Source organism: Barbus barbus, assembly GCF_936440315.1.
Source record: "Barbus barbus genome assembly, chromosome: 31".
NCBI classification, from domain to species: domain Eukaryota; kingdom Metazoa; phylum Chordata; class Actinopteri; order Cypriniformes; family Cyprinidae; genus Barbus; species Barbus barbus.
The window spans coordinates 17,942,729-17,963,066 of record NC_136759.1 but is presented as its reverse complement, the minus strand read 5'-3'; the positions used below and the strand labels follow the sequence as shown (position 1 = coordinate 17,963,066).

Sequence of the window (20,338 nt, the reverse complement as noted above, 5' to 3'; positions counted from 1 at the left end):
CGATTCAGATCTTGATTTCGGTTCTATTCAAAATTTATTCGCTTGTAGATATATCAAATACATAACGCGTCAATTTGTCTTAAGGAAAAATTCTAACCAACTTAATAATGTTGTAAACTACAGAAATCCAAATTCGATTGCGGTTTATTTTTAACAGTCAGAGCTCAAATAAAAAGAGTTGGATCCAAACACTGAAAATACACATTTATGTAAACTTATTAGTGATATGTTTTTACAGACACAGATTTTTTTCAAACTTATATTAAATGAGACATCACTAAAAGGTTAAGTAAAAAATATAATGACTATGTAATATGGTGCATATACTGTATTTAGGAGAATAGTGGAGTTCTAACATACATGCTATGGACATTAAATGGCTTTCCTGAGGTAAATGTTATTTGACATTGTTCACAAGCTGTTTTATTGACGTCTTTTCACGGTTGAAACACTAAGCGATGAGACATGAAACGGATTATGGTACTGTTTCTTTCAGCATACCTTCTGATGTTCATTCATGTTTATTTCATGCTATAACTAGTAGTAAAGAGGAAGAGATATGCACTGTGTTGTCACATTAAAGAGCATCAGAATGACAAATTACTTTCATGATAAAATGGACAGAATTTGAAAGCTGAGAATTTTTCATGTAAGTAAAGCACAAAGCTTATTGTTTTAATCACGCATCAGTTGAAAACAGACTAAATGATGGATTTTGGAACTTAAGAATCAACATCGATTCATCAAAATAAAGATGTAGTAAAATTAGATGTTTGATCTTGTCACCCTAGCCCTAGTTTAAAAAAAAATGCTGCCACTCTGCTTAACATTTTTAGTGAACTTTCCCTTGAAATAATCTCTAACATTTAGGATAGTGTATAGATGGTGTTTATCAATATCGATGTGTGATACATAGATAAATAAGATTTGAATGCTAATTCATGGATATTTGTTGAATTCCAGTTACTGGAGCATTAATGTAATGAACCGGCCTGACTTGAGTCATTAAAGTGCATTGTGTCATTGCGCAGGTGCATCACAGTGGGGGAGGAGGATGATGCCGCTTGTGAGATTGTGCCCATAGATCCCTATTTTTAAAATGTCTAAACATCCAACAAACATTGAAATAGACTTGCAGCAGACACATTTGATTATTGACCTCCAGGCAGTGTATTAAAAAATTAAGCCAAGCCTAGACAGCATTTTGATGCCGAAATGAAAAAATACTAGTACTGTATCTAACAATAGTAAATAATGCCTGTCCACTTCTTACAGCTCCAAAACCTGGGCATAAACCCAGCGAACATTGGGTTTAGCACCCTCACGATGGAGTCAGATAAGTTCATCTGCATCCGGGAGAAGGTGGGCGAACAAGCCCAGGTGGTGATCATCGACATGAGCGATCCAAATACGCCCATCCGCAGGCCCATCTCTGCAGACAGTGCCATCATGAACCCAGCCAGCAAAGTCATTGCCCTTAAAGGTAAGACACAGGGACATTAAAGATATTTGAAAAGTGGGGGGACACATTAAGGCATGGATTTTTGAAATGTAATGATCATTTTTGGCATGAATATAGAAATTTCCATGAGGTTGTGTGTTCCTGCAACCCCCTCCCATCCCCTCAATATATAACATGACTACAATATCTTCAGCTGACTGTGTTTCCATCGAGACAGTTTAGTGTAACAGTGTATGACTTTTGTGATGTCAAATGACATAATTATTCTAAAATACCCTCCATAATTCTAACAAGTTTGTTCATATTCCCAGCCATCTCTGTCTCGTTACGTATTAAAGCTTCTTGCTGTAATTTTTTGGTTAAGAAAACCTTTGAAAATGCTCATTGGAAATGTCTTGCCGTCATAAATGCTTTGTCTTTTCTTGCTTGTTTTTGTTCTTTTTTATTTTTTTGTTTCTTACTGCTTTCTTATGTTTGCAGACGGTGAGTTCAATTTCATCTATACTGAGTTGTGGGATTTTTAACTGTGAAATGTGGGGTCAATCTGAATGCCTTTGTTGAATGATAGGTTAGCCATGTAAGGAGGGGGTTGGGATTGTGTAACATGCATGTAACATGGCAACAGCCTATTTTTTTTCTTGTTTAGTGTAAAATTAAATGCATTTTGTTGTTGTTAGTCATAACAACAATATTCAGCTCTTTAATTTTTTTGTTTTGGCACTTGGCAGTATACTGTTTATGCAATGCAAAGGTGTAATATGTCTGTAAACTGATAGATTTGCAAGGCAACTTTCTAGATATTCTTACAGTTGAGTTGCAGAGTGAAATATGAGAGGGTGAATTATGACCATGAAATTAGTGATAAACTGAATATGGTCTTATTTGCAGTGATGATTTGTAAATGATTATAGTGATTTTTGAAATCAAAAGTTTGGGGTCAGTTTATATATATATATATATATATATATATATATATATATATATATATATATATATATATATATATATATATATATATATATATATATATATATATATATATATATATATATATATATATATATATAACAATACTTTGATTCAGCAAGGATGCATTAAATTAGCTAAAAGTCACAACAGAGACATTTATAATTTTAAAACATTTCTAATTCAAGTAAATGCTGTTTGTTTTTCAACTTTCTATTTATCAAAGAAACCTGAAAACTACACATGTAAGCATTACAACTGTTTTCAACATTGATGATAAGACATGTTTCTTGAGCAGCAAATCAGCATATTAGAATGATTTCTGAAGGATCATGTGACACTGAAGACTGGAGTAATGATGCTGAAAATTCAACTTGCATTACAATAGAAAACAGCTATTTGAAATTGGTATACTATTTTACAGTTTTTCTGTATTATGAAAAAATAAATGCAGCATTGATGAGCGTAAGAAATGTCTTTTTAAAAAATTATACTGATCCCAAACTTTGGAATGGTAGTGTATTTATATTGAGAGCAGGTTTTTTTTTTTTTTTTTTGGAGTTTAAATAATATATGCATTTGTTAGTAATATTCAGAATTGTTAGGTGTTTCCCCCCTCATGACATTGTTACATGTAAGGCCAGATTTATTTTTTATTTTTTTAATCAATTACTAACAGTGGTTAACAGAAATGAAATCAAATATACAGTGATCCCCAAAAATATTTGGACACTTAAAAAGTCAGAATGCCGTCACATTAGAGAAAATTATCAAATCGAGTGCAAACTAATCATAATTCAGCTTCTCTCAAAACTAATTAGATTTTTAATGGCTGTTTGAAATCTGCTTTCTACAATATTGACAGACATTTGACAGCTGTGAAGTGTCCAAATACTTGTTTTAAGAACATTTGTTTTGATTTAAAAAGTGTGCTTCTGCTAATTTTCTTTAAAATAAATGCTACTATTTTATTTTTATTGCAGTGATATACATTAAGTGTGGCTTTAAGTGTCTCAATGCATTTTGGGGCCGCTGTATTTTGATTAAAAGAATAATGCATCTCTGCAGATTTAGCCAATTGCGGTCCACATTTTAGACTGAAACTTTTAAACACGCTTTAGCAAATAGTATTCCCACATACTTGAGGTAAGCTGATGATTAATGTGTTTGCAGGCGAGAATAATATTATGTTTTACAGTAAACACACAGTCTGCATTGCATTTTTTGTAGTGCAGAGTAGAGACATATGAGTTCCTAACTAATTAATAATCCATAAACTTGCTAGATTTAGAACTTGACTAAAATTGTCCAACTAAATGCAGATTAAAACTCTGCTTGATGTTTGCAGTGTTTGTCCTATAGCTGTTGCGTTGTAACTGCTTTGTCATGATGTCCATATCTTTGTTGTTACTTTACACTTACGATTTAACACACACATCTTGTTAGTAGCATTACGCTTGATGTCTGTATGTTAACTAATTTAAATCACACCATGAAAAAAAATCGTCGCCATTTTATTCAAGTGACCTCTGTTCCTGAATTTCAGCGGCAAAAACCCTTCAGATTTTCAACATTGAAATGAAGAGCAAGATGAAGGCCCACACCATGACCGATGATGTCACATTTTGGAAGTGGATCTCTCTCAATACCGTAGCACTTGTGACAGACAATGCGGTCTATCACTGGAGTATGGAAGGAGACTCACAGCCCATCAAAGTCTTTGACCGGCATTCCAGTTTAGCAGGCTGTCAAATTATAAACTACCGCACTGATGCCAAACAGAAATGGCTGCTTCTAATTGGAATTTCTGCACAGGTACAAATAACAATTTGATTTGCAATGTTTAATGCACCAAAAATTCCTTTCTCATTAACCTGTATGTCACAGTTGTTGTCGTTTTTTCCTGCTGAAATGCCATTTTTAAACCTTTTCCTGTCAGCAAAACCGTGTTGTGGGTGCAATGCAACTTTACTCAGTGGACAGAAAGGTGTCGCAGCCAATCGAAGGCCATGCTGCTGGATTTGCTCAGTTTAAAATGGAGGGAAATGCTGAGGAATCCACACTTTTCTGTTTTGCTGTTCGGGGACAAGCTGGAGGAAAGGTCTGGTTATTTTTTTTTAAATGAACGTCCATGTGGAAATAAATGGTGATTATGTCTATATTGCATTGAAACAGTGGATTTAATGTCACTCGTGTATTTTTGTCCCCACTGTAGTTGCACATTATTGAGGTTGGAACACCTCCGACAGGTAATCAACCCTTTCCAAAGAAAGCAGTCGACGTGTTTTTCCCTCCAGAGGCCCAGAACGATTTTCCGGTTGCAATGCAGGTATTCATAGTTTTGAATATTTAATGAATATTATAAAAATTTGTCTGTTGGTACGTTAGGTTTAACCACAAACTTTCCATAACCATTAGAACAGAAAAACCCTTTTAAAAGCCGTTTTTAGAATAAAAAGAATATAATTTTAGAATAATTATAAAAATGTGTGTGTGTGTGTATATGTGTGTATGTATATATATATATATATATATATATATATATATATGTGTATATATGTGTGTGTGTGTATATATATGTGTGTGTGTATATATATATATGTGTATGTGTATATATATATATATATATATATATATATATATATATATATATATATATATATATATATATATATATATACACACACACACACAATAAAATGTTAATTTATAACATTTAAATGAATAGCTAATTTATCTTGTTTATTAATTTAATACATTTTCACTAAAGTAGAAGACGCACTCCTTTCTTGTCTTCTAGATAAGCTCCAAGCATGATGTTGTCTTTCTCATCACCAAATACGGCTACATCCACCTCTATGACCTTGAGATGGGCACCTGCATCTACATGAACAGGATCAGTGGAGAGACCATTTTTGTCACCGCTTCTCATGAAGCCACATCTGGCATCATTGGTGTGAACCGGAAGGGACAGGTACAGACCGCTTTACCTGCTGTTATTGAAAGAAGAAAGTGGTGCATTGGCTTTGATTTAGCTTGAACATTTAGGCTTGTTTGGTCAGCACATTTGAATGGAGCAGCTGAGCTAGTTCCAGACAGACACCAGGGGATTGTTTCTGTATAGTTAGTCTGTGCAAACACACTAGCTTGTGTTCTGTAATCTACTGTAACAGGATGCCATCAGTTGATTAATTATTTTGGAGCTCAGACCCAAAAGTTATTAAATATGCAGAGAGAGCACGGAAATGTGAACCCTACTCATCGTTACTCTCCCGTTTGTTTTCCCCTCCTCATTAAAGAAACCTCCCTTATCAAACCACAAAACTGTCAGACCACACTAGGGTGGGATGATCTATTGAATGTTCACGATGTATTTGTCTTGATTTAGCTGGCAATATAAAATGAAGCAACATTGAACATTGCAGTAATGAACACAATTTTCAATGTGTTTCCTAAGGATCATGTCATTCTATTTTTTTTTTCTATCGGAAAAAATAGGTTTTAAATAGGAAATAGGTTTTTGCCAGGAAAGAACCAAAGAGACTGGCATGAAGTTGAATAATCAACAATCATTTTTCTCATGTTTTAATAACATTTCTATTTCAAACCACAGTCTGTGTCAGAGTTGATAAGTTTGAATCATTTCCATGAATCATTTCAAAACTTAAGTTGTTCAAAATTGCTCATTGCAGGTCATTTCATATTACTATAATGTATTTTTTTAAATGAAGTTAAAGTTAGGTAATGCATATAGGTAAATGTAGATGATGCTTTATATCTATTATTATATTGTTGAATATAATGAAAATGGTAAATATAAGTTTTGTTCATTTAACAAAAAAAGTGGCTATATTTGTTCGTAGAGATGACAGGACAGTATTGGGGCGAAGAGAGGGGAGTGGGATCAGCAAAGGACCTCGAGGCAGGAATCAAACTCGGGTCGTTGTGAGCGCAGTTGTGCTGTATGTCGATGCACTAACCATGAAGCTATCTGCGCCGACGAAAATAATTTTGATTAAAAAAAAAATGCCCTATTGTTTTTGCTATTTTAAACTTAATTACCTATATTAGCTATTCTAACCTCAGTCTTATATTCGAGTCTCAGTCCATAATGCATTAGGATGCTGTAGCTGAAGGAATCCCTGATCCCTCGACACGTACAGTGAGAACAGCGTGTGCCACTAAGTTGGAGGTAGAGACGGCCGCTGTAATCCTCTTACTGCGTTCTGCGGTGTGTTTGCTGGGCTTCAGTCGCTGACTGATGACTAGCTCTGTCACAGGCCGTGCTGCAGACTTAAATAACTGTATAATGGGATACCGGCCCATTCATTTATGTATTACCCCGAGGGTCCCTTTAGGTGCTTTATGGGTCCAGATCAGCATCATTTGGAGCCAATCAGTGTATTATTAGGGGCTTATGAATAGAGATTAGCCAGATTTAGCACTAATGTGGTAATGGAACAGATTATGGGTTGGCACACAGAGATTTGTTTATTTGACAGAGACAAACAAACTTCACAACAAGCATTACTGATACTAAAAAGATCCATAAACAGAGCTCAGAGGTGGCTTGTGGCTGTATGTTATGGGACTGGTGAAGCGTGACAGAATATTAAACACGGGCAACTGGGGTTGTGCTGCCACAATTTCAGTAGTTGGTACTTGGTATAAATACCTGTGGAAATTGAGTTTTCACACCACTATCAGCTAAAATGTTGAACATAGTCTTTCATAAATGAAAGTAAATTAATATTCAAAAAATTAAATGAATGAAAGTTTTTCACTTTATCGCAAAATAATCACAAAAAATATACAAATTAAACAAACAGTTCTTGAAGTTTTCAGGTTATCCATTTTTATCAAGTGTTTATTTATCAATTTTATATATATATATATATATATATATATATATATATATATATTAGTGCTGTCAAACGATTAATCGCATACAAAAAAGGTTTTGTTTGCATTGTGGTGTTTATGTGTGTGTGTATATGTTTGTGTATATATAAAATAATTAATGAAAAACAGTATCACACAACATCACATGTATTAACATTGATAAATGTTTCTTGAACACAATCATATTAGAATGATTTCTGAACAATCATGTGACACTGAAGACTGAAGTAATGATGCAAAAAAGTCAGCTTTGCATCACAGGAATAAATGACATGTTAAAATATATTAAAATGGAAAGCAGTTGTTTAAAAAATAAATTATGGATCCCAAAGTATAATTGTTTAATTTGTATTGTGAATTATGCTGTCAGTGTCTGCATTCTCTTTCTGACACTGTCATTGTTTTTCAGGTGCTGTCTGTGTGCGTGGAGGAGGAAAACATCATTCCTTATATCACTAACGTGCTGCAGAACCCTGATCTGGCCCTCAGGATGGCCGTCCGCAACAACTTGGCAGGTGCCGAGGAGCTCTTCGCCCGCAAATTCAACAACCTATTTGCTGGTGGCAACTACTCTGAAGCTGCCAAAGTGGCTGCCAATGCACCAAAGGTACAGCAGACTGCATCACACGACCTGATGCCTCATTAGTCATTGTCAGGCAAATGTTAGGGTTTCTGATTGACTGTTGGCTTCTTGCAGGGCATCCTGCGCACCCCAGACACCATCCGTCGGTTCCAGAGTGTTCCTGCTCAGCCCGGTCAGACGTCTCCCCTGCTGCAGTACTTTGGGATTCTGCTGGATCAGGGCCAGCTGAACAAGTTTGAGTCATTGGAGCTTTGCAGGCCCGTCCTGCAGCAAGGCCGCAAACAGCTCCTGGAGAAATGGCTAAAGGAAGACAAGGTAGATCCTCTTCTGAATAAATATGTGACCCAAAGTTGTATTAATTCAAATTATTTTCTTGGCTTGATTGTTATACACAAAATATTAAAGCATCAATAAAAAAAACCGGTTACAAAATGATAGATAGATAGATAGATAGAAAGAAAAAGAAATATTGTGTTAGTAATGATAAAAATAACCAATAATAGTATAAAGTAAAATAGACATGCTCTAGGTTTTGTAAAGCCATGAAAACTTGGAAATATCAGAGAATTATAATATTGTGTTTTTCCATGCATGAACAAAATAATGGAAATTAATAGAGATGCACCGATTGCGATTTTCTTGGCCGACTCCAATTTCCGTTTTTTTGTTGTTGTTGTGATTTTCTTTCTAAGAACTATAATTGACAGCATATGCAATTAAAAATCTATACTTTTTTTTTTCAATGCAAAAAATGATTTACATAAAAGAAATTATTAAACATTACAATTCCCCAAATCTGGACTAAGTTACAGATGTTGTCTTACTTGAACGACTCTCAAAATAAAGTGCTCTGTGACTGGAAAGGGGTTGAAATAAAACCACCAGTAGTTGGTGGCAAAATACTGTTTTAATGAGTGAGTCATTTAGTTATTCATTCAACCGATTCGTTCAAATGATGATTCATTCAGAAAAAAGGCAAGTGACCGAATCATTGACTTACTCGATTCGTTCAAAAAATACATTATCATTTGCCATTTACACTGAATTCAATAAAATCAGAAACATTCTCATGAAAATTTTTGGTGGCCAAGCTTTAGTGCTTCCCTAGTTATTTTTCTTTTTGGCATTTTATTGACTCTTCTTCTTGTCCGGTTGGGCAAGTAAAATTCTCACTCGCCTCTTTAAAAAAAATCTGCCTGTCCCAAACAAGCATTAATCGAGCCATGCGGTTCCTCCACAGTTTACTTGGGCCCTACACATATTACAAATTGCGAACTTTGTGTCTTCTTCACTCACAGAAGAACTTCCATGCCGACAACATGTTTACATGCAGATGTGAGAGTAAGTGTGATGTCAAAATGGAACGGCCGGTCACTGGTCCGGGCCAATCATGCGGAAAATCGACTAATTCTGGTCCCTGGCCGGTTGATCGGTGCATATCTAGAAATTAATACAATTATGGTAAAGTCATGGAAATTGCTTTGAAAAATTGACATTTTCTAGCTATGCTGTACAGTAAAATATTTAATCTGTTGGAGATTTATTTGTTTTAGAGTAAAAGTGATGTCTGATTTGTTAATAAATCAGTCTTTTAATTTATTTTTTTTATGGGTAAGTTCATCCAAAAAGGAAAATTGTGTAATTTACTCACCCTCATGTCATTCCAAGGCTTACTTTCTTCTGCTGAACATAAAATAACGCATTTTAAAAAATGTTGGTAACCAAACAGTTTTGATTCCCATTGACTTTCATTATATGGATAAAATATAATGGAAATCAGTGGTACCCGAAACGGTTTCAATCATGAAGGTTTGGATTGGAACAATATGAGGGTGTGTAAATGATGATAGATTTAAATTTCTGGGTGGACTATCACTTTAATGTATCACACAGGCTGATTCACTAATCAGTCTTAATCAAAATGATTTTTAAAATCGTATTTTTATCACAAACAACTGGAAAGGTCATAGAAATGAATTTGTCAAAAAGTGGGGAACCCCGCATATCTTTCCGACTAATGTAACTTGTTATTCAATATTATGATACATAATGAAAACCGTCTGTTTTTGGTTCCTGTAGCTGGAGTGCTCTGAAGAGTTGGGTGATCTGGTGAAGTCTGTGGACCCAACTCTTGCACTTAGTGTTTATCTAAGGGCCAACGTTCCCAACAAAGTGATCCAGTGTTTCGCAGAGACCGGGCAGTTCCAGAAAATTGTACTGTATGCAAAAAAGGTGAGTTTTAAAAAGGTGGCACTAAATTTCACACTGCTCTGTAAACTGCTGTATTCGTGTGAGAGATTTAATATTTGAGCTCCATCCTCTAATGCGTGGCCATCTGTGTGCAGGTTGGCTACACTCCAGACTGGATCTTCCTGTTGAGGAATGTCATGCGGATCAGTCCAGAACAAGGCCTGCAGTTCTCCCAAATGCTCGTTCAGGATGAGGAACCTCTGGCTGACATCACTCAGGTATAATAGCATTTTCTATTTCCTCCGTTGTATAACTTGTATTTATTTTATACAAATTTGGACTCTCTCTTGGACTGCATGTAAGCATTTCTGAGGATAAAGTAGGCAAACTTTTAATAACAAATGAATTTGCTAATGTTTTTGCTTATTCTACAGATTGTGGATGTGTTTATGGAGTATAACCTGATCCAGCAGTGCACTTCTTTTCTGTTGGATGCCCTGAAGAACAACCGTCCCACTGAAGGTCCTTTACAGACTCGTCTATTGGAGATGAACTTGATGCACGCCCCACAGGTGCTCACTACGAACATCAGCACCACGCACCTCACTTACTTTCCTATTTTGCAAAGTTTTGTATCATAACATGGTATTTGTTTTGCCCTATGTAGGTGGCAGATGCCATCCTGGGGAACCAGATGTTCACTCACTATGACCGGGCCCATGTGGCTCAGCTGTGTGAGAAGGCAGGTCTTCTGCAGAGAGCTCTGGAGCACTACACTGACCTGTATGACATCAAACGGGCCGTGGTCCACACCCACCTGCTCAACCCAGAGGTACAGTCCACAGTCTGCTTGAACTTTTATACCCAGACCATTACTGTATCATTCATTTGCATTTATTAGAATGGAATAAGACTCTTAAATGTTGATAGTTATGTTCATGGCCATCAGTACTTTGGTACTCTGATTGATGTGGTAATATGTTGTGTTCTGGTTGCAGTGGCTGGTGAACTTCTTCGGCTCTCTGTCGGTGGAGGACTCTCTGGAATGTCTTAGAGCCATGCTTTCTGCTAACATCAGGCAAAACCTCCAGATCTGTGTCCAGGTGGCCTCCAAGTATCATGAGCAGCTCTCCACCCAGTCGCTCACAGAGCTCTTCGAGTCCTTCAAGAGCTTTGAGGGTAAGAATGCTGAAATGCTTTCAGTGCACCATAACTGATTTTCCTGAAATTAGGGCAGGACAATATAGCTTAAAGGGATAGTTCACCTTCAGTTGGTCCCCATTGACTTGAATAGTATTTTTTTTTTTTTCTCCATTCTGTGGAAGTCAGTGGGGACCAGCAACGGAAGGTGAACTGTCACTTTAAAGTATTTTATCTCTTTTTTTTTGGTTTAACCATATTCATTGTGTACCTACATATTTGTGTATTTGCTCTGAGTTATCCAGATAATTTTATTTATTAACAGTGCATTACTATTTTTACAATAAAATTAAGTGCCACATGGCCACTAGCCTGAAAAAAGTTTGAACTAGGAATGCACCGATACCACTTTTTGAGAACGAGTCCGATACCGATATTTTTTCCATTGCATTCGTAATTTCTTTTAAATATTGAGTACAGAAACAAAATAATAATAATAAATAAAATAAAATTATGAATCATGTTAGCTGGCTTCATTTAGCAAACAGTATTTTGTTAAGTTATTTTCACACTTAATTATACATGTTAAAATGTATTGCACAAGCTTTTGTTACTTTCACTGTTCATTTTATTGCTCTGTTATTTCATCTTTAATTTAATGGCGCATTAGAGCTGTACCAAGTCGATTGCAGCGGCTCAGTACTGTAATCACAAAACGTTTTCCTAAAGTAATGCAGGGAACCACTCGTTATACATTATACAATTACACGCGTACTATTTTGGTGACAAAATTTGTGTCACGCACTGTATGTGGACGCTCGTGTACGAGTAAAAACTGAATTATTCTTAAAAGCAAGCAAAACATGCACAGCACATGCCCAAATTGGTGCAGAATGAGATGTATATAGTGCATTTCACACAGGCTGCTAGTTTCACTTTCAAATGGTGTATGCTTGACGGTTAAAATAAATATGGTTTAATGCCCCTATGATTTTTGTTTTATATTTACGATTTAGTTTTAATCCAAATGATGCATCTGCTAAGTGCGCAAACAGCAGTCAAGATCATGCAAAAGAAGTGACTCTCTCTCACTCTCTCTCTCTCTCTTTACCGACAAATAACTCTAGTAACTTGTCTTGTGCATTGGTTTACTCACTTACTTTTGACACATCCGACTGAACTACAAACTTTCCAGTGATGTCTGTCAGAAAGGGATATTTGCTTGACAAGCTCGCACATCTGTGCCGCTGCATGCTCAAACCACTCAGCGTGCTTTACTTATCAGCTCGTGCACAGCTGCTTACATAGGCTACATGTACTTCATAGACATCCTTAATCCATAAATCCATTGTACTCTGTTTGTTCTGTTGTCAGTGATGCTTTATCTGGACACAGCTCTGTTCACAGGCTGTGTGGTATCGGCTTTTGGTTTCGTAGCATTTTTACGAGTATGAGTAGTGGAGTACAGTATCGGGCCCGATATCGGTATCGGTGCTTCTAAAGTTTAAACAGTTGTTTTAAATTGATTACTTGATTTTCATTTAAACTGAATTATGGAAATTAATCAGATCTCATGAGCATATGGGTTCATGTGGCCTGCAGGTCTGTTCTACTTCCTGGGCTCCATTGTGAACTTCAGCCAGGATCCAGAGGTTCACTTCAAATATATCCAGGCTGCTTGTAAAACTGGTCAAATCAAAGAAGTGGAGAGAATCTGCAGAGAGAGTAACTGTTACGATCCTGAGCGTGTGAAGAACTTCCTCAAGGTATGACTCTTGAAGACTCTTGTTTAGGCTTTTAACAAGCATCTTGAAATTAAAAAGTTCATTGTGCTATTAAGAACAATTGACCTTGTCTTTAACAGGAAGCAAAACTGACAGACCAGCTGCCCCTCATCATTGTGTGCGACCGCTTTGACTTTGTCCATGACCTTGTGCTCTACTTGTACCGCAACAACCTACAGAAGTACATTGAGATCTATGTTCAGAAGGTACTCGAGTCATGATTGCAGCAACTCTTGTGATTCTCGAGTGCTTGCCTCGGCTCTCTGTGTGGTGTTTCTGTATCAGTGGCTGATTGAGTGATTAACTGGTTTTGTCAGGTGAACCCCAGCCGTTTACCCGTGGTGATTGGAGGGCTGCTGGACGTGGACTGCTCTGAGGACGTCATTAAGAACCTCATTCTTGTGGTCAGAGGCCAATTCTCTACTGATGAGCTTGTGGCCGAGGTGGAAAAGAGAAACAGGTGCGTGCTGTTGGCCAATGTAATGCAGATAAACTGAGTCATGATGCAATTTTAATTGTACTAAATAAGTAAAATATTTAACACAATGTTCATGTAAATATAGAAAGTGTTTCGTTGTTGTGATCCTTTGACAAGTGATTTTTGAATTGACACCTAAATAATGTACAATATACACTACTGCCTAAAAGTTTTTGGTTTATTACTACTTTGTTTGTTCTTTTAGAAATTAATATTGTTATTCAGCAAAGATGTTTTCAATTGATCAAAAGTGAAAGTAACAGATTACACAGTTTAGACTGATACATAATATTTAAGAAATAATGAATAAATTATATAAGAATCAAATCATCATATTAAAATGGTAACTTGAGAATTAACACTTTTAAATGGTGGTCTAAATGTATAAATAATGCTTATGTTGTTAATCTGCTAAATTAGCACACTTATGTGCAGATAATTCAAATGTTGTCAAATATCTATAATCGTGTTGACATTGACCAGTAATTATATTGTTGTGGTCTGTTTTGGCTAAAATTAGTCTGATTCTGGGCAGCATTATTGACCATTTTGATCTCTTTGACAGACTGAAGCTGCTTCTGCCGTGGTTAGAGGCCCGTATCCACGAGGGCTGTGAGGAACCTGCTACCCATAATGCCCTGGCTAAGATTTACATTGACAGCAACAACAACCCTGAGCGCTTCCTCCGAGAGAACCCCTACTATGACAGCCGCGTGGTGGGCAAGTACTGCGAGAAGAGGGACCCCCATCTGGCCTGTGTGGCTTATGAGAGAGGACAGTGTGACCAAGAGCTCATCCATGTAAGGAACAATGGTGCTTTTGTTTTAGCTGTTTGTTGCAGCAGAATATTTTAAGAGATTTTTTTTTAGCGTGTTCTTTGATAAATCTCTAAATCTTTTCTTTCACTTCACAGGTTTGCAATGAGAACTCGCTCTTCAAGAGTTTGTCCCGTTACCTTGTGCGTCGTAAGGACCCCGAGCTGTGGGCTAGTGTGCTTCTGGAGAGCAACCCTTACAGGAGACCCCTAATCGACCAGGTGCAAATTAGAAAATAACATACAAGTCAACATGAAGCTTTATTTGCAATCCATTTTAGCAGAAAGGCACAACATAAAAAATAATCCATTGAAAAGTAATTGGATTATGAAAAGTAGGTGCTACATAGCAGAATGTAACCAAATGGCTTAAGGGGAGGAGCTAAAAAAATAAGGGATTGATGATGTCATCAGAAAAGGAAGATTGTTTCAACCTGTTTGCAAAAAGACTAGGAATGCCATGTCAATTATTTTTGGGCAAAGAAAATAAAAAAGAATGGGACAAATTTTGATTTCATGTTGACTTCAAGTACATTTCTGAGTTATTAATGTCAAAAAGTGCTTCAAACATAACGATTAAATCCAGTTTATGTTCCCGCCCACCACAGGTTGTTCAAACTGCCCTTTCTGAGACCCAGGACCCCGAGGAAGTGTCTGTTACTGTCAAAGCTTTTATGACTGCTGACCTACCCAATGAACTCATTGAACTTCTGGAGAAGATTGTTTTGGACAACTCCGTTTTCAGCGAACACAGGTAATTTCATCTGAGCGGTGACGGAACATAAATTGATTTCCATAAAAGATTTTAGGTTGTTAAACATTTGTCTTTCCATTATTCGTGTCCCAGGAACCTGCAGAACCTCCTGATCCTGACAGCCATCAAAGCTGACCGCACACGTGTCATGGAGTACATCAACCGCCTCGACAACTACGATGCCCCAGACATCGCTAACATCGCCATTAGCAATGAGCTCTTCGAGGAGGCTTTCGCGATTTTCAGGAAGTTCGATGTGAACACATCAGCAGTACAGGTACATCTTATCTCCCAAATAGGTGCCATAGAAGGTCTTAATCATCTTAAAGGTGCCATAGAATGCATTGATACAGTATTTTAAATTGTTCTCTGATATCTACACAGAAGGTATGTGGCTTAGGTAAGGGCAAAAGATCTCCAGAAACGATTTTACATGTCCATTTACAACCCTAGGATTTCTCCCTAGAATGAAACGGTCTGTTATTGGCTTATTTGGCAGGGTCATGAATAATAATGAGCTCTGCTCTGATTGGCTGTTTCACAGTACGGCTCATCAGCAAGAAGGAAGCACAGGGAGGAAAATATATATTTAAATACTTTCTCTCGCAGTTATATCGTCGGGTAATTATACTGTATATAAAACGCGGGCATCAGGGAGCCGTTATTAATATGCGAGGCATTGAAACTGCTTTTGAACGATCCATCGATCGCGTTATAGTTTCCCTTTCAAGAGACGCGATCACACAAACTATGTTTACATTATGGAGCAACAGTACTTACCACACATTTCACAAGATCAGATGCTTGTCAGTGGTGCTCAGGATCTGTAAGTCATTCGCCATCATCCTCATCTCTCCTTACTGAGAGTGAAATCTTATGTACTGTCACAGGCTACCGCTAGCAAGGAGCTAACCATGTCCCTTTAGTGGCTCACGTTATTTGCTTTCTGTGCCTTTCTGAATACAGACACCAACCCATCCCTGCACTTCACACCCCCTGCACGGCCTGGAACATAACATTTATTTTGTTATTTTCGCTGTTGTCCGCGCTTGTTTATTTACAATACCTGCAGAGCTTCTGATGGTTCGGCCGGCTTAGAACAAGGGCGGGTTTATGCAAATGTTGGGGGCGTAGTGATCCCGACTGTTGCGTCACAGTCGGTGTTATGTTCTGATTCGCCTGTTTTTCAGTGGTCTTTTTTAATCACGAGATTTACATATGAAGGAGGAAACTATGGTGTTTGAGGCTCACTGTATGTCATTTCCATGTACAGAACTGTTATTATTTAAATATGCCAGGGTAAAGACAGTTTTTCATTCTATGGCACCTTTAAAATATTCTATATGAATGTACAAGCATAGAGTTGTTCCTAGCCTTAGTTTCCTTTTCCTGTTTCTGTGAGCTCAAATAATTTGTTGTCCTTCTTGACTGTAGGTTCTTATCGAGCACATTGGGAATCTGGACCGGGCCTATGAGTTTGCTGAGCGCTGTAATGAGCCGGCCGTGTGGAGTCAGCTGGCTAAAGCACAGCTGCAGAAGGGGCTGGTGAAAGAGGCCATTGACTCTTACATCAAAGCTGACGACCCCTCTGCCTACATGGAAGTGGGACAAGCTGCAGCTCAAAGCGGTAAGAACCAATAAAAAGTGCCTGATTCTTGACTAAATCCAAAACGTTCCAAGTTGAGATGTTCTTAAATATGGGAAATGGTCTAGTATTATTGTTGTTTTCTCCTCAGGAAATTGGGAGGATCTTGTCAAGTTTCTGCAGATGGCTCGTAAGAAGGCCCGGGAATCGTATGTAGAGACCGAGCTGATCTTTGCCCTGGCCAAGACTAACCGTCTGGCTGAACTGGAGGAGTTTATCAATGGGCCAAACAACGCACACATTCAACAAGTACGAGTCTCCTACTTTGGCTAAGTGCATTATACTGCTTGTTTAGAAATTCATGGGGAAAAATTCACCACCGAAAGTGCAGATATCTTAAGAAATTAAAAAAATGGATGACAATTCCCCCAAAATGAATTCATTTTTATTTTAATATATTTTTGCAATTGGCAATATTTGCTGTATTTGGATATATTTAGATGTAAAATAAATAAACTGTAGTATTTTACATAAAAGGATGAAAATATAAAAAAAGCCCTTGGAAATTAAGTTGTTAAATTAAATCAGTTCTACGCTATGAAATATTGCTGTTTAGTTAAAAAATTACAAATTCCTGCAGTGTTTTTTGTAAATATCTGCTCGATTAATGTCTGAACTTATTTTGCTTTTTTCTGTCTAGGTTGGTGATCGATGCTATGACGAGAAGATGTACGAGGCAGCTAAACTACTTTATAACAATGTATCCAACTTTGGCCGTCTGGCCTCCACTCTGGTGCATCTTGGCGAGTATCAGGCTGCTGTCGATGGGGCCCGCAAAGCCAACAGCACAAGGACCTGGAAAGAGGTCTGGTTATACATTCTTGCTCTTTTCTACAGTTACAGAAACCATTTTAAGCTGCAGGTTACCTTGTGTTTATGTGAATAGCTTTGATCCCATGCGTTTTGCCTCTATATATTCTGTTTACATTGGTGTCAAAGATGTTGTCTGCTTGTAGGTTTGCTTTGCCTGTGTTGAAGGGAAGGAGTTTCGTCTGGCTCAGATGTGTGGATTGCATATCGTCGTTCATGCTGATGAACTTGAGGAGCTCATCAACTACTACCAGGTGAGAATGATTTAATCAAGCCTGAGATATTAACAGGGTTTCCACAATCATGAAAAGTTGTGAAAAATATTCATAATCCTTATAATTCTATAGTAGATTTAATTATCATTTATATCAAATATATCATTTTAAGATATAGGGCTGTTACAATTCCTCGATTCAATTTGAGTACTCGATTTAAAAAAAAAAAAAATTCTCTGCAATTTGCCCATGTCGAGTAACAGGCAAAATTCAGGAGGTGGTGCATTCCATGGACGAGAATCCATGAAACACATTATTAGACTGTTTTCCATGGCTGCCTGATACATTTAAAAATCATTGTAAAGCATAATGCTATTGTGAATTCACAAACACTGCGATTCAATTAAATCAATATTCGGTGCAGGTTTAATATGTGTTAATCTTTACATAGTAGGTTACGTACATGTGTCAGTGCAGCTCCGTTAACAGGAAATGCTGCTCCACATGAACTGTCCTCATCTCAAGAGTAAAAACAGTCTTCAGGGCGTTGGCACCCTCTGCAGGCATTTGTTATAATGTGTGTGTGTATATATATATATATAGAAAATAATAGTAATTATTATTGTCCAGATAGGAGTCTTCATAGAATTCTCAAAATCTCAAGATCATAGAATTAAATTCATAATTTAAAGGGATAGTTCACCCAAAAATTTAAATTCTGTCATCATTTGCTCACCTTCAAGTAGTTCCAAACCTGTATGAATTTCTTTGTTCTGCCGAACACAAAGGAACATATTCTGAAGAATGTGGGAAACTGAGCAGTTCTGGGGCACCATTGACTTCCATAGTATTTTTTTTTCCTTCTATGGAAGTCAATGGTGCCCCAGAACTGCTCTGTTTCCCACATTCTTCAGAATATCTTCCTTTGTGTTCAGCAAAACATAGACATTCATACAGGTTTGGAACTACTTGAGGGTGAGTATTTTTGGGTGAACTATCCATTTAAGAACAACCTCCTTAGTGTGTCTGTCCATCTTGGAGTCCAGCAGCACTGATATTTGCGGTTTCTCCATCAGGACCGTGGCTATTTCGAGGAGCTGATCACCATGCTGGAGGCGGCGCTGGGGTTGGAGCGTGCTCACATGGGCATGTTCACAGAACTGGCTATCCTCTACTCCAAATTCAAACCACAGAAGATGAGGGAGCACCTGGAGCTCTTCTGGTCCAGAGTCAACATTCCCAAGGTCTGTCTGCTTCAAATTTATATTGATTGATTGTAAATGGAGTTCTTATATTTGGCCAAAACTGTATATTCAAACCCTGTATATGCACAGTTGATGATGGAAAAAATTTATGAAATATTTCATGCATCTGGTCAGGTTTTGAGGGCAGCAGAGCAGGCTCATCTGTGGGGAGAGCTAGTCTTCCTGTATGATAAGTATGAGGAGTATGACAACGCCATCATCACTATGATGAACCATCCTTCAGATGCCTGGAAGGAGAGCCAGTTCAAGGACATCATAACCAAGGTATTGTCACATTTTACTCATACTTTGGGGTTTAGGACTTTGTTCACTCATTTAGATTGAAATGGTTGTATTTTGTAATCAAATTGAACCTTTTGTTAACTCTTGTTGCAGGTTGCTAATGTTGAGCTGTATTACAAAGCCATCCAGTTCTACCTGGAGTTCAAACCGCTGTTACTGAATGATCTGTTGATCGTATTGTCCCCACGTCTCGACCACACTCGTGCCGTCAACTTCTTCAGCAAGGTACTGTGTGACTTTTGCTTAACATCACATCTTTAAAAGTCAACCATTTGGTTGTTTTTACAGAATGTTTTGATTTGTTGTTTTCAGGTCAAGCAATTGCCGTTGGTGAAACCATACCTGAGATCTGTACAGAACCACAACAACAAGGCTGTAAATGAGGCACTAAATAATCTCTTCATCACGGAGGAGGATTATCAGGTATATATCAAATGCACCATTTTGGACCCAGCCTGTAATTTTAGAAGCAATCTCTTGGTTGGCAGCTTTGCAAGCTGTCGTCTTTTGTTTTTTTTCCCACAGGCTCTGCGCACATCCATTGATGCCTACGATAACTTCGACAACATATCTCTGGCTCAGAGCCTGGAGAAGCACGAACTCATCGAGTTCAGGCGAATCGCTGCCTACTTGTTCAAAGGCAACAACCGCTGGAAGCAGAGCGTGGAGCTCTGCAAGAAAGACAAACTCTACAAGGTCTTACCCTCAGCCATCTATCTCTTATTTCAAGAGTTTTCAGTATTTTAGATGCCAGGAATCCCAAAGATGATCATACTTATTTGAGGGACTCCCATGATCAAATTTAAAAAGGATCTACATAGTTTTTTTTTTGTGTAAAGAATTTATACCGTGTAAAATGTATATTATAAATCTAAAATATCAAAGTTATATTGTTTTTTTATTCATCATAGCATTTTAATTTTAGCTTTAAATTATTAAAATTATTTATTTTAATAATTTTATGTCATTATTTTGATCTAAACATTATTTAATAATGTTTTACACATTTATATATAGTATCTAATAATTATTTATTCAAATTTTTACT

At 37.2% G+C, this 20,338-nt stretch overlaps 1 protein-coding gene across 3 annotated transcripts in view; it reads left to right on the top strand.

Annotated features, from left to right (window-relative positions):
- cltcb (clathrin, heavy chain b (Hc)) overlaps positions 1-20,338 on the top strand; it is a 28,394-nt gene that overhangs the window by 1,177 nt on the left and 6,879 nt on the right. For all 3 annotated transcript variants that reach the window (XM_079388148.1, XM_079388147.1, XM_079388149.1), the window contains exons 2-29: positions 1,276-1,483; positions 3,975-4,243; positions 4,368-4,529; positions 4,644-4,757; positions 5,229-5,402; positions 7,740-7,937; positions 8,028-8,228; positions 9,993-10,145; positions 10,259-10,381; positions 10,538-10,675; positions 10,771-10,935; positions 11,102-11,282; positions 12,846-13,009; positions 13,108-13,233; positions 13,345-13,487; positions 14,071-14,305; positions 14,419-14,541; positions 14,928-15,073; positions 15,167-15,350; positions 16,508-16,700; positions 16,810-16,967; positions 17,359-17,523; positions 17,675-17,782; positions 18,820-18,987; positions 19,123-19,272; positions 19,384-19,515; positions 19,603-19,713; positions 19,816-19,986. In XM_079388148.1, the coding sequence (XP_079244274.1) occupies positions 1,276-1,483; positions 3,975-4,243; positions 4,368-4,529; positions 4,644-4,757; positions 5,229-5,402; positions 7,740-7,937; positions 8,028-8,228; positions 9,993-10,145; positions 10,259-10,381; positions 10,538-10,675; positions 10,771-10,935; positions 11,102-11,282; positions 12,846-13,009; positions 13,108-13,233; positions 13,345-13,487; positions 14,071-14,305; positions 14,419-14,541; positions 14,928-15,073; positions 15,167-15,350; positions 16,508-16,700; positions 16,810-16,967; positions 17,359-17,523; positions 17,675-17,782; positions 18,820-18,987; positions 19,123-19,272; positions 19,384-19,515; positions 19,603-19,713; positions 19,816-19,986 (4,563 nt within the window). The remainder of the gene's footprint in view (positions 1-1,275; positions 1,484-3,974; positions 4,244-4,367; positions 4,530-4,643; positions 4,758-5,228; positions 5,403-7,739; positions 7,938-8,027; positions 8,229-9,992; positions 10,146-10,258; positions 10,382-10,537; positions 10,676-10,770; positions 10,936-11,101; positions 11,283-12,845; positions 13,010-13,107; positions 13,234-13,344; positions 13,488-14,070; positions 14,306-14,418; positions 14,542-14,927; positions 15,074-15,166; positions 15,351-16,507; positions 16,701-16,809; positions 16,968-17,358; positions 17,524-17,674; positions 17,783-18,819; positions 18,988-19,122; positions 19,273-19,383; positions 19,516-19,602; positions 19,714-19,815; positions 19,987-20,338) is intronic.